Genomic DNA, 12,037 nt, shown 5'->3' on the forward strand with positions numbered 1-12,037 from the left:
GTTCTGAACTTTGAAAACTTTGGTAGAACTCAGCGGTTTTGTAAATATGTCCGCAATCATGTCATCCGTAGACACCCAATCAATCTGAACACCGCCGTATCTGACTTCATTTTTGATATTGCGCATTCGAATCAGTATTCTCCGAGATCAATTTGAGCAATGTCAAAAATCAAGTTAGATACGGTGGTGTTCATTTTATTGAAAAAAAAGGTAAGAAAGTGAAAAAAAAATCATAATATAAGTTAAGACCATAATGTATAAAGGATTAAGGGAAAAAAATATGCAAAAACAAAAAAAAAAATAATTATCCCAAATAACCAGTTCCCGCACCCGCCCCCACACACCCCGCCGTTGTTCTCCAAGTATTAACAAATAATGAGAAAAAAACGGAGAAATTAAAAAAAAAGAAAAAGAAAAAAAACGAAAAAAATACATATAAATAAAAAAATAAACCGAAAATTATACAAATACACGCGGGATCCCAAAAGCACGAAATTTCTTTTGTTTCACTATCGAAGTAAAAGAAAAACAAAAAAAAAAGTGACTACAATTTATTTTATTGAATGTGTGTGTGTGTGATTGTCAAAGTTGAAGATTTGCCAATATTGTTATTATTATTGCTGCTGCTGCTGTTGTTGTTGTAAAACTTCTTGCTCCCGTTGCCAGAATTGTAAAAGCAAATCACCATATCGTTGTAATTCTTCCAACGGAATGGCAAGTCTAAAATCGACCAAAATCAAGAATTGTAATTCCAAATGATTTAATTCTTCCAATGGCAATCCACCAACCTATTAAAAAAATTATTAGTATTTTTTTTTAATGGCAACCCTATGATTTTTTGATTATATGATTTATATACCTTTGCGTATCGAGAATTTTTGTAAAAAACATCGGAAAAAAATTTACTTGCCACCGTGACGCCGGCGATGACGAGGCGATGAATGTTGAAACTATCCATCACGAACGTGTCTGCCATGTCAGACCGCCTGCGACTGCGACTGGCATGTGGATCACCAGGTTGGTCGTGACCATGTTGTAACCGGTCGTCTTGCTCTCGTAATGGCCGTGGTTGTGATTGTGAATACGTGGTTGAAACGCATGCCGGGGTTGTTCCTGGCGCGTCATTTTCATCTTCTGATATGCTACTGCTGCTGCTACTGCCACCGCCGTCGCTACTGTTATTGTCGCTTTCCTCATGACCAACATTGCGATTGTCATATTCAACAGGAACGTCGTGGTCGACTTGTTTGTGATTACCGCTGTCGCTTGCATGGCCGCCTGCTGCTGCGGCAGCTGTTGTTGTTGTAGTCAAGTCGCCAGCGTTTGCCCGCTTGGACATGCGATCGAAATAAACCAGTAACGATAAAAAAACCTCGTTCGTGGCCGGACAGTATTTGAGAATGCGCATGAGGTATGCATGCAGTGCGATGGCGGGCACATTGCGGCCGTGGAATGCCAAGATGCTGGACGACAGTGCCGGCCGGGCAGCAGGAGCCGGTGATTGTGACGACCGGTGATGGGTTTGAGAATGTTGATGATGTTGATGATGTTGATGTTGTTGATGTTGTTGAAGTTGTTGTTGAAGTTGTTGTTGGTGGTGGTGATTGTGATTGTGATTGTGATTATGATGGTGATGAAGATGCAGGTTGGACGATGATGAAGATGAGGCGTACAGGGCATCATTAGCTTCGATAATGCGTTGAAGTAATGCCGAAATCATCATCAACACGTCGGCAACAGAATGATTTAAAATGTCCAGATGTGCGGGCGTGTTGATCGTGGTTGTAGTAGTGGTCGTGGTTGAAGATGATGAAGCCGAGGACGGTGACGGCCCAGACGATGCCGATGATGAAGTTGGGGACGTGCCTGTCGTGTGAGCCGATGAACTTGACGAAGACAAACTCGATAACGGTTCAGGTTTTCGTGCCATTGCCACCGTGGCCGTGGTCGTGGCCGTGTATGGCGGTGGTGGCCGTCCGTGAGCAGACGACATTTGATTACGACAACCCGTGTTGCTGAATCGCTTCGTGCAAAACCGTCAATTAAAAACCTTCCTTCGACCTATTGTTTTCCCAAAACCAATCTTTTGACAGTAAATTTTTAAACAACCAATTCCGACTAATAACAGATTATTGCCGATGTTATCTGTTATCTTGTTTGCTTTCCCAATTTTTTTTTTTTTTTTTTTTGGTTAAGAAACCGACAAGTTTTTCAAACTATTAATGTATGGAAAGCCAAAAAAAAAAAAAAAAAATAAAAGAAAAAAAGAAAGAAATTTCTTTCTTCTTTTCTCTTACTCGAGAAAACAGCAAAACATGACTGCAAAGAAAAGAAAATGAAAAAAAAAATTAGAAAAAAGAAAAAGAGTAAATATTTTGAAAACAAAAAAAAAGGAAAACAATTCGTGAGTGGACGTAAAGAACCTTTTTTCTTTTTTTTTTTTTTTTTTTTGTTTGTTTTTAAAATATTTCTTTCTTTTGTTATTTATAAAACTAATTCTTGATTGGGGGGAGTTTTCTTTTTAATTACTTGGTCGGATTAGCAGGTTTTGATAAATTGGACGAAAGAATTATTATTTAATGTGGCCCGTGCGTGATTCGCGAAACGTGGGTCCCCAAGGTTTTCCACGTTAAGCCCAGCCAGCCCAGTGTTTTCTAAAATATAATGTAATATAATCTAAATCACAAAATGCCATTTCTTTCCGTTTTTTTTTTTCTTTCTTTTTTTCTTTTGTAAATTACAAATCTATTATGTAAATCCTGATCCAAATTATTAGTTGTCCTTGCGCAGGTCGCCCAATGCCTGGCCAACCTTGACCTTATCGCCAGCCGCGACCGAGAATTGGAATTGCTTTGGTGCTTCAAACACGAGCACGACCGTGGATCCCAAGTTAAACCCACCCATTTGTTGACCTTTCTCTAATGGGAATCCGCCCAAGATTTTGGAAGCTTTCGCATATGTGGCCTCGTAACATACCGGCGGCGAAACCGTCGACGATGCGGGCTCGTTGGTCTTGAGGTCCTTGTCAAAATGAATCTTGATGCTGCCAACGTTGGTGGCACCGACTGGCGTCATGGAGAAAAACCCATGCCGCCACCGTCCCAACAACGCGACCCGCTCGTTAAGCACAAACAGGCCAGCCAGGCGGCGTTGGAAATACGGCGCCACGGAGTACAGTTCGCCAGCGAAATGCCGGCGCAGTTCGGTAACCCAGCTTGTGGGCGAGTGAAACCGGTGATAGTCGCCGGGGGCCAAATAAATCACGCAAAAAAACATGGCATGATCCGGCAACGACGGGCTGCCGATTTCTTGCCGCACCTTGTTGACCGTGGCAGGTGCGGTCGCGTTCGGCAAGGTGGCATCGCCCTGGCTCACGTGCGGCGGTGTGGTCGTGGCATCGTCGTCGTTGCCGCCGCTGACCAAGAAGTCATCGATCGAATACTTGATGCCGTTAATCACGGCAAAATCAGTATCTTTTTCGTGACGCAAAGGTTGACCACTGCTGGTGTCGTCGTGGTCATGACTAAAATCGATAGGTAACGAATCCGTCGACGCTGACTGGTGCTGACCCAGTAATGCTTCCAACGAGTAAGTCATGCCCTTAACCTGTTCGACTTCACGGCCGGCAACCAATCCGAGATGTAAAACCTTGCCATCAGCAGGCGAGACCAGCAATGCATCGGGATCGACCGGCCTGGCGTTTGGTTTTAACTCTCGATAAAAAAATTCACCCAGGTTGCGATACACGGTCAGGTCATCCTCGGCAGCTTCATCCAAGTTGACTCCAAACAGGTAAGAATAAAATCGATATCCCGGTTCGCGCATCCATACCGGCAGGTCGATCGAATTAAACTTGCCCCATAACCGAGAAATGCCTTTTAATGGTAACGAGCTGTAAACAAACAACGTCCACGGGCCAGCCGGCCGAACGCCGGTTGCGTGTGATGACGACCCGGTTTGGTCATCTGAAGATGATGCCTGTTCGTCCCTGCTGCCAGATGGGTATCGCTGCCTGTACTTGACTGCCACGGCGGCCACCAATCCTCCGGCCACTGGCACGTGCCACCAACGGAACCGTAACCTGCGGCCACGTTGCTGTTGCTGTTGCTGTTGCTGTTGCTGCTGTTGCCTGAACGCGGTGAAATGAAAAGACCGCCTGCCAATAAATCCACGATATGTGGCAAACATCTGCCGCCGGCCATACACTTTCTGCAATGGGTACCTGAACAAGCCTGACGCGGCCCGCACCGGCAACTTCAACGCGCCGCCGGCTGCCATGGCGGCAGTGCGGCCATGGAAATTGCCTCGGCGACGCATGTACCGCAGGGACGCTGGTGGTGGTTGAACGTATGGTGGCGGAGGCATTGAGCAGTGATGTACCGTGGGAGTTGAAATAATAGTGGGGACTGAAGAAAGGAGGAGTGAACGTGAAAAAAAAAACAAAGGCAAGGAGTGGGTTTTCAAACTTTATTTTTACATTCTTTTTTTTGGCGCAATTGACGACCAAGCAAATGAAGCAAGAGGTAAATAAACAAGTATTGCATGCAGGCAAATTTGATTACAGATATATTGGGACAATTTAATTGTAACAAGTAAATGAATAAATGTATATCATATGAGTAGAGTGAGGGGGGGTGGCTTGATTTTCCAGGTCTCAAGATTAAATTTCGATATTGCTCTTGTTTTAAATAAAAAAAAAAAAAAATAAAATAAATCAAACATTGACTTGCATTTACAATGTTAAATATATACTGGGGTTTTACTTATTTATTTTTGTATTGAATCAAATTTGATGAAAGTCATGACGACTGGCACGATTGCAACCTGGTGGATCCCCAGCAGGTACAATCCCCTTGCGCGATTCCTTGTATTGAGCCCAACCTTCGTCGATAGGGACCAAAGTTGGATGGAACACGTTTTTGCATAATTTCGTTCGAATCCGTAGTCATGTACGACGAAGACGAAGACGAGTTTTTGTATGGATCATCCGCCAAGCGGCAAAAGACTGAAGGTATGTATATGGTTTGATCTGGAAGCAGACGGTACGAGCGGGACGGGGGTTAATGAAACATTTTAAAGACAGTGATGAAGAACCAGATTATGAACCAGCACTAGGTCCGTCGCATGTTGTGCCGGTGGCGACAAGTGACGCTCGGATAAGTGAATCGTCTTTGTTGACTGCGACGGCAGATAAAGTGAAACAAGACCGTGATGAGGATGACGAAGAAGGAGATGATGAGGATGAAGATGATTCGGTATGGCAACCACAATGTTTCACGGCAGGGTTTGTGGCTTGGCTAACATGGTTCATGAAATGTGAATTAGGATATTGAATTTGTGATTGATTCAAAGCCTGGAGCTGATGCCGAGCCACCGGCGGGCAAGGCTGGCTCGTATTCGTCGAAACCAGGTATGTACATGATTCGATACATTATTTATTTTATTTTATTTATATATTTTTATTTGAATTTTTTATAGATGCAAAATCACAAGCCAACACGGTGGCAGCAGCAGGCGTGGATCTAAGCAAGGTGCCAGAATTAGATGGCAAGTTGTTAACCGAAACCGACCTGGATAATTTTGAGGACAAGCCGTGGCGCAAACCTGGTGCGGACGTGACTGATTATTTTAATTATGGGTTTGATGAATTTTCATGGACCACGTATTGCTTGCGACAAGATGCCATGCGGGAAGAATATGATGCCAACAAGTTAATGGCCGTACGTATATGGGCTAAAAAAAAAAAAAAAATTGCTGACTGGTTGGGTTTAGGAAATGATGCAGCAGATGCAGATGGGATTCGTGCCGCAAGGAGGGTTTCAACAAGGCGCCGGTGGAACTGGTGGTAACGGAGGGTATAACCAACCATATTATCAGCAAGCAGCCAGTCAGCAACAACAGTATTACCAAGGAGCGCAACAACAGGCTGCCACGATGCAGCAACACCAGGTCAACCAGTATGGGGCCTATAACCGGTATTAACACATAAATTGTAAAATATGGGAGATTTAATATTATAAAATTTGACACATAGTATACATAAAAAAAATTCTAGTAAAAAAAAAAAGGCATAGCCCGGCCTTGTAAAACACAAAATACACAAAAAAAGCAACACGCGCCCCAATTACCAAATTACACACGCACACACACAAAAAAAAAATATGAATGCAAAAAAAAAAACCAAATCAAACGACAAAAGGGTTTTTAAAAATCCTCGTCAAGAGCAAACGCGTCGGAATTGGATGACGCGTTTTTCTTGTTTGTGCCAGCCATGACGCCAGCCTTTTGATAATCAGACACTCTTTTTTCAAAGAAATTAGTCTTGCCACTAAGCGAGATGTTTTCCATAAAATCAAACGGATTTGTGGCGTTGTAAACTTTCTTGTTACCCAACGCCAGAAGCAAGCGGTCGGCCACGAATTCGATATATTGCTTCATGAGCTTTGCGTTCATGCCCAACAAGGCGACAGGTAATGACTCGGTAAGAAATTCTTGCTCGATCGCGACCGCTTCGGTAATGATTCTCTCGATGTGAGCCTTGGAAGGTCGGTATTGCAAATGTGAAAACAGAAGGCAAGCGAAATCGGTATGCAAGCCTTCGTCACGAGAGATGAGTTCGTTGGAAAACGTCAAGCCGGGCATGAGACCACGCTTCTTGAGCCAAAAGATTGACGCGAACGAGCCGGAAAAGAATATGCCTTCGACAGCGGCAAACGCGACCAGGCGTTCGGCAAAGATCGATTCCTTATCTGAAATCCAACGCAGGGCCCATTCTGCCTTTTTTCTAATGCAGGGAATCGTGTCAATGGCATCAAACAGGTAGGCACGTTCGGCCGAGTCCTTAATGTAGGTGTCGATGAGTAACGAATAAGTCTCGGAGTGGATGTTTTCAATCATGATTTGGAAGCCGTAAAAGCACCTGGCCTCGGGGATTTGCACCTCGTTGGAAAACCTTTCGAGCAAATTTTCGTTGACGATGCCGTCTGAGGCAGCGAAAAAGGCCAGCACGTGGGAGATGAAGTAGCGTTCGTCGTCGTTCAACCGGTTTTCCCAGTCATGAGTATCCTTGCCGAGGTCGATCTCCTCGGCAGTCCAGAACGATGCCTCGGCTTTTTTATACATTTGCCAAATTTCATGATACTTGATGGGGAAAAGCACGAACCGGTGCTTGTTTTCGATCAGCAACGGTTCCTTTTTCTCCAGCACCTGCAGTTCGGCCCGGGTCTTGTCCATCGAAGTATCGTCGTCGAGCGAGACGGCGGAGGAATTTTTTGCGGAAACGTCAGCAGCGGCAACTTCCAACCCGGAGTCTAAATGTTGTTGTTGATCTGTGGTGGTGCTGTCGCCGTCTTGATTAATTGGTGATGACTGGCGGAACGCGGCGGTGAGATTTTTCTTTGCCGACGCGAGGTTGAGTTCGCTGAGCGAGTCTGCGGCCTAAGAAAGCAAAAAAAAGAGAACGTTAGCGTTCGGTTACGTCAGCAGCGGGCGACGCGACCATCGGCCCTCGACCCTTGTTGACCCTCGACCGCAACAGCGACGCTGATCTAAGTGCGGCCGACGAGCAAATGAGCAAGCAGGAATGCGGATCGACAAAGCGGCCTTACCTGTTTTGATGGAGTGGCTTCAACTGGGGACATTGCGACAAATAGTAGTAGCAGGAGTAGTCGGAGTAGTCGTAGTAGTAGGAGGGGCAATTGTGGTCAAAAACAGCGCGTGCGAAATCAAAACACCGTGCGGGCGACGGTGAATTTATAAACAAGCCAGGCCAAGGCAAACGAAGCCAAAGAAGGGGAGAAGGGGGCACGCGTCCGAGGCGCGCGAGGCGCGTCGGGATAGCGTGTTTGTGTTTTCCTCCGCCGGATTTACGCGATTGGCCAAGCAAGCAAGCAAGCAAGCAACCACAGCGCGCGGGCGGCAACGGCGAGGCCAATTGTGGCCATCATCGATTGTTTGTTTACCTGACCCATAAAGATGCAGTCACGCAGTCACGCACTTGCGCACGCGCCTCGAACGCGCGGATGCTCGGCCGTCTTACGTGCTTACTATGCTGTTCTGGGCCCGCGCGCACCCGGTGCCAGACCCCGACCCCCGGACCTCTTGTCTGCTTCGGTTTTTTTCAAATGATCGCGCGCACTCTGCTCTGCAATCACTCTCAATGGCCGCTCCCGTGGCCGACTTCAACGACAACTTGGCCGTGTCGGCCGTGTCGGCCGTGTCCGCAGACTCGCTGCTGCTGCTGCCGCCCGCTGCCGCACTTGCGCCGGCTCCAGCTTCGCGCATCTACACCGCAGTCTACTCCGGCATCCCCGTGTACGAAATGATGGTCAACGGCGTGGCCGTCATGCGTCGCCGTGCTGATTCTTTCCTCAACGCCACTCAGATTCTCAAGGTCGGCGGCGTCGACAAGGGCCGGCGCACAAAGATCCTCGAAAAGGAGATCCACACCGGCGAGCATGAGAAAGTGCAAGGCGGGTATGGCAAATACCAGGGTACGTGGGTCCCGTTCCATCGCGGCCGCATGTTTTGCCGCCAGTACGGTGTCGAAATCCTGTTGCTGCCTTTGCTCGATTTCGATCCCGCCGCGCCTCACAGCGAGCACACGCCGACCAAGGAGCAAGCACTGGCTGCGCATCGCAAGCAGTTGTATGCCGCCAATGCCCATGCCAATAATACCCCCGCCATTGCCACGCCTCTTTCATCCACTGCTTCAACCCCGACCGCGGCCCTGTCTGCGCTCGGCAGGGCTGCTGCTGCTGCCGCTGCTGCTGCCGCTGTTGCTCCTACCCTGGCCGCCGTGCCACCGCCGCTGCAACAGGCACAATCAACCGGCTTGACGTTGTCGTTTGCATCTGACATGGCAACCGACGTGGCCACTGACGTTGATGACAATGACGTTGATGCTTTTGACCGGCCGGCGAAGCGTTCACGATTAGATTCATCCGTCACCGCCGCCGCCGCAAACGCGGCTACTGCCACGACGCTTGAACCGCTTGACGCGTCCAGGCTGGCCAACTATGACCATTCCAAGGAAGTCTTGACGCAAATCTTCCTCACCAACGAGGCCAGCGGGGCTTCGCAACTGCTGTACCTCGAAGCTGCCGGCGTTGGCAACACGGCCTCCGGTCCTGCTACAGTCGACGTCGACGTCACGATTGACGATCTTTGTCATTCAGCATTGCACTGGGCTGCAGCGTTAGCTAGGATTCAACTCGTCCGTGACTTGATTGCTCGAGGTGCCGACCCACGTCGTGGCAACTACGTGGGCGAATCCTCTCTCGTCCGCGCCGTTCTTGTTACAAACAATTTCGATCAATCATCGTTCCCGCATTTGCTCGACCTGTTGTATCCGGCAATCACGTTGACTGACAATCATGGCCGCACCGTGTTGCATCATATCGCCATCACCGCCGGCGTCAGGGGCAGGGCGGCCGCGAGCAGGTATTATCTTGAGTGCTTGCTGGAATGGATCGTTCGCCGGGGCACGACCACGACCACGACCACGACCACGACCGAATCCGGAATAGGACTCGGTCGGTTCATGTCTGAAGTTGTCAACGCTCAAGATGAAAAAGGTGACACGGCATTAAACATTGCCGCTCGCATAGGAAACAAAAGCATTGTCAGGCAATTACTCGAAGTCGGCGCTGATGCCACCATCCCCAACCGTGCCGGCTTGCGGCCGGCTGATTTTGGCGTTGGTCAACAGCAATTGCAACAACATCAGCAACAACAACAACAACATTTACAAAATGACAGCATTACTGGCCGCGTGAAATCTGAAGAACTTGCAATTCGGTCTTTTGCAAGCATACGTGGTACCGACCAACTGGTTTCACCAGCTGTCGTGCAAAAGAGCAAGGACATTATTAATGGCATGTTGCAAGATAATTTTATCATTTTATTTTATTTTTTTTTTTTTTTCAAATAATTCTAACTTTTTTTTTCTAGCCATGACAACCATGATTTCTTCATTGGAAACTGATTTTCAAGAAGAATTGCAGGCCAAGCAAGTCTTGCTTGATACCACGCATGGCCAACTACGTCAGGTCACGGTCGATTTAGCTCAATCAAGATCTCGTGCTGATCAATTGAAAAAACAGGCAAACAAGATCAACGAACTGCATCAACGTGATCGTAATCTTGAAAACGCGATTCGGGAGGAGCAGGCCCGGTATGCGTCCACAGCTGCAGGACGGACTACAACAACTACATATGGCAATATTACCATGACTGGGTTGTATTCGATTGTCAGTCCCAAGGACAATCAAGACAACGACGGCAGTGATGCAAATGATGTTGATGCCGACGGGCCGTTCGCGTTAGATATTATCAATCCTGGACCACCATCAGTTAATGGGCACGACTCATCAAGCACGCCTGCGACAATAATTCTTACCACTCCGCCTTCCACAGCGACAACGAGTAGTACCGATACGACAACGAATACGGACGCGAATCTGCAACCGCAACCGCAACCGCAACCACAACCACAAACACAACCACAAGTGCGAATCATCGGTGCCACCATCCCGGCCGTGCCGGTTCTGCGCGCGCGCATTGCCGCCTACAAGCGCAACGCGCAGCAATTACACAAAATAACCAAAGTTTTGAAAAGCCGGTCATCAGAATTAGAAGACAAGTTTCGAAACGTGGTATCGTTATGCACGAGCGTGCCCAAGGATCAGGTCGATTCGTTGTTGGAAGGACTCGTGCAGGCCGTGCAAAGCGATCCCGGTGACGTTGACATGACCCGCGTGGCCGGGTTCCTGAAAAACGTGGATGATGTGGCAGGGTAAATGAGGGTACGAAAAGTTTAAAAAAAAATTTTTCATTCTCTTTTTGTCTTCTTTACTTACCATTACCATTTTCTATCTTTTTTTTTTTTTTTTTGTACAGGTGGTTTTGTTTTCATCCCGGAGTTATTTTTGTATTTATTTGTGTCATATGTTTTAATATGTAATTATATTATTATAATTTTTTTTTTTCTTTTATTGCCTTTAATTGTCCATTCAAGCAATGCCTTTTTTTTACCTCGCTCAGTTTTCGTTTTTGCTTATATGCGTTAGCTTTGAGCTGGTTCAGATTTTTAAATTAAATTATATTTTTTTTTATAAATTCTGAAAGGGCAAGATTCAATTTGAAGCATATTGAGTACGATACTTTTTTTTTTTAATTCCGCCATGGGAGTATTGTAATTTTTAGCTTCGACATTTTAGTCAATGAATAAAAATATAATTAATTTTTACGGATTTCTATATATATATATATATATATTATTGTTTTTCTTTTGTTTTCATTTGTTCAATAATGCGTGGGTGCACGTTTTATCAATTGATGTTTTGAAAATTGTTCTAACCGGTTCACGTGTTTTTTTTTTCGCTTAAAATATGAAACGAGAAACAATGAAAAAAAAAATTGATTGAATAAATATGCAACGTCTATATATATACAAATACGCCCTGTCCTGCCCTGCGATCGTCTCCGCACAGAGTCAAGTCCGAGAGTTGAAGCTGCTATGGAGCGCTGTCTGTATTTTATTACGTAACGTACTACAGTTTTAATTCTTGTCATCCATCCATCCATGTCCAGGTTTGCTAAGCCAAGGCAGTGAGTGATTTAATGATCGAAAAAGGTACATGCCGCAATTGGGTCAGCCATTCGTTTGGTTGAACAATCTAATAAGCTGAACAAGAAATTTCCGGATGTTTGTGATAAACGTTGTCAGCGGTAAATTGATTTTGTTGATTGTGATCGGTTTGGCAAAAACGCGAATGAAGAATGCGAATATAGTCCATGGTTTAATATCTTATCAAGCAACCGGGCATCAGATACGAGATAGACGTTGTATATACACGCACCGGTGCTCCGGAGTCACCACCGTTACCATGATTGGTATACTATTATCGCAACGTTAAATCAGGTCTTGGGAGAGTTTTGCATATTGTACCGTTGGATTATACATACATCTATATACGTATTTGGCAAAATATTGAGATCTCTCATTATTTATACATTCTGAGCCAAATGCCCGATG

General features: G+C 46.1%; 6 protein-coding genes across 6 annotated transcripts; 3 read left to right on the plus strand and 3 right to left on the minus strand.

Annotated features, from left to right (window-relative positions):
* Window positions 1-343: 343 nt before the first annotated feature.
* Window positions 344-2,361, minus strand: V1514DRAFT_333016 (cyclin-domain-containing protein). The gene is made up of 2 exons (XM_066927958.1): window positions 860-2,361; window positions 344-788 (listed from the first exon to the last, which is right to left on the minus strand). Exons 1-2 carry the CDS (start codon window positions 1,991-1,993, stop codon window positions 615-617), a joined length of 1,308 nt encoding a protein of 435 aa, XP_066782681.1. The 5' UTR covers window positions 1,994-2,361; the 3' UTR covers window positions 344-614.
* A 185-nt stretch (window positions 2,362-2,546) lies between these two features.
* V1514DRAFT_102644 (phosphatidylserine decarboxylase-domain-containing protein) lies at window positions 2,547-4,720 on the minus strand. The gene has a single exon (XM_066924363.1). It carries the CDS (start codon window positions 4,363-4,365, stop codon window positions 2,773-2,775), a length of 1,593 nt encoding a protein of 530 aa, XP_066782682.1. The 5' UTR covers window positions 4,366-4,720; the 3' UTR covers window positions 2,547-2,772.
* A 75-nt stretch (window positions 4,721-4,795) lies between these two features.
* On the plus strand, window positions 4,796-6,034 carry V1514DRAFT_333022 (Fip1 motif-domain-containing protein). The gene is made up of 4 exons (XM_066927959.1): window positions 4,796-5,011; window positions 5,080-5,255; window positions 5,326-5,410; window positions 5,479-6,034. Exons 1-4 carry the CDS (start codon window positions 4,948-4,950, stop codon window positions 5,847-5,849), a joined length of 696 nt encoding a protein of 231 aa, XP_066782683.1. The 5' UTR covers window positions 4,796-4,947; the 3' UTR covers window positions 5,850-6,034.
* V1514DRAFT_333023 (ribonucleotide reductase) lies at window positions 6,000-7,773 on the minus strand. Its single transcript, XM_066927960.1, has 2 exons — window positions 7,608-7,773; window positions 6,000-7,437 (listed from the first exon to the last, which is right to left on the minus strand). The coding sequence occupies exons 1-2, from the start codon at window positions 7,638-7,640 to the stop codon at window positions 6,205-6,207; spliced, it is 1,266 nt and encodes a 421-aa protein (XP_066782684.1). The 5' UTR covers window positions 7,641-7,773; the 3' UTR covers window positions 6,000-6,204.
* Window positions 7,774-8,130: 357 nt separating this feature from the next.
* On the plus strand, window positions 8,131-11,058 carry V1514DRAFT_102684 (uncharacterized protein). The gene is made up of 3 exons (XM_066924364.1): window positions 8,131-9,875; window positions 9,952-10,805; window positions 10,900-11,058. Exons 1-2 carry the CDS (start codon window positions 8,159-8,161, stop codon window positions 10,797-10,799), a joined length of 2,565 nt encoding a protein of 854 aa, XP_066782685.1. The 5' UTR covers window positions 8,131-8,158; the 3' UTR covers window positions 10,800-10,805; window positions 10,900-11,058.
* On the plus strand, window positions 11,038-11,393 carry V1514DRAFT_333029 (uncharacterized protein). Its single transcript, XM_066927961.1, has one exon. It carries the CDS (start codon window positions 11,223-11,225, stop codon window positions 11,385-11,387), a length of 165 nt encoding a protein of 54 aa, XP_066782686.1. The 5' UTR covers window positions 11,038-11,222; the 3' UTR covers window positions 11,388-11,393.
* The last annotated feature ends 644 nt before the right edge of the window (window positions 11,394-12,037 follow it).

The sequence above is a fragment of the Lipomyces japonicus genome (genome assembly GCF_038497905.1).
Source record: "Lipomyces japonicus strain CBS 7319 unplaced genomic scaffold V1514scaffold_26, whole genome shotgun sequence".
Lineage (NCBI taxonomy): Eukaryota > Fungi > Ascomycota > Lipomycetes > Lipomycetales > Lipomycetaceae > Lipomyces > Lipomyces japonicus.

Bases quoted from the DNA above. Each gene is read 5' to 3' on its own strand.
- V1514DRAFT_333016 (XM_066927958.1), bottom strand. From the start codon at position 1,993: ATGTCGTCTGCTCACGGACGGCCACCACCGCCATACACGGCCACGACC. The intron at 789-859 runs GTATATAAATCA...TTTTTTTAATAG, and splicing joins AAAATTCTCGATACGCAAAG to GTTGGTGGATTGCCATTGGA.
- V1514DRAFT_102644 (XM_066924363.1), bottom strand. From the start codon at position 4,365: ATGCCTCCGCCACCATACGTTCAACCACCACCAGCGTCCCTGCGGTAC.
- V1514DRAFT_333022 (XM_066927959.1), top strand. From the start codon at position 4,948: ATGTACGACGAAGACGAAGACGAGTTTTTGTATGGATCATCCGCCAAG. The intron at 5,012-5,079 runs GTATGTATATGG...AACATTTTAAAG, and splicing joins CAAGCGGCAAAAGACTGAAG to ACAGTGATGAAGAACCAGAT. The intron at 5,256-5,325 runs GTATGGCAACCA...AATGTGAATTAG, and splicing joins ATGAGGATGAAGATGATTCG to GATATTGAATTTGTGATTGA.
- V1514DRAFT_333023 (XM_066927960.1), bottom strand. From the start codon at position 7,640: ATGTCCCCAGTTGAAGCCACTCCATCAAAACAG. The intron at 7,438-7,607 runs GTAAGGCCGCTT...TTGCTTTCTTAG, and splicing joins AAGCCACTCCATCAAAACAG to GCCGCAGACTCGCTCAGCGA.
- V1514DRAFT_102684 (XM_066924364.1), top strand. From the start codon at position 8,159: ATGGCCGCTCCCGTGGCCGACTTCAACGACAACTTGGCCGTGTCGGCC. The intron at 9,876-9,951 runs GCATGTTGCAAG...TTTTTTTTCTAG, and splicing joins GAGCAAGGACATTATTAATG to CCATGACAACCATGATTTCT.
- V1514DRAFT_333029 (XM_066927961.1), top strand. From the start codon at position 11,223: ATGAATAAAAATATAATTAATTTTTACGGATTTCTATATATATATATA.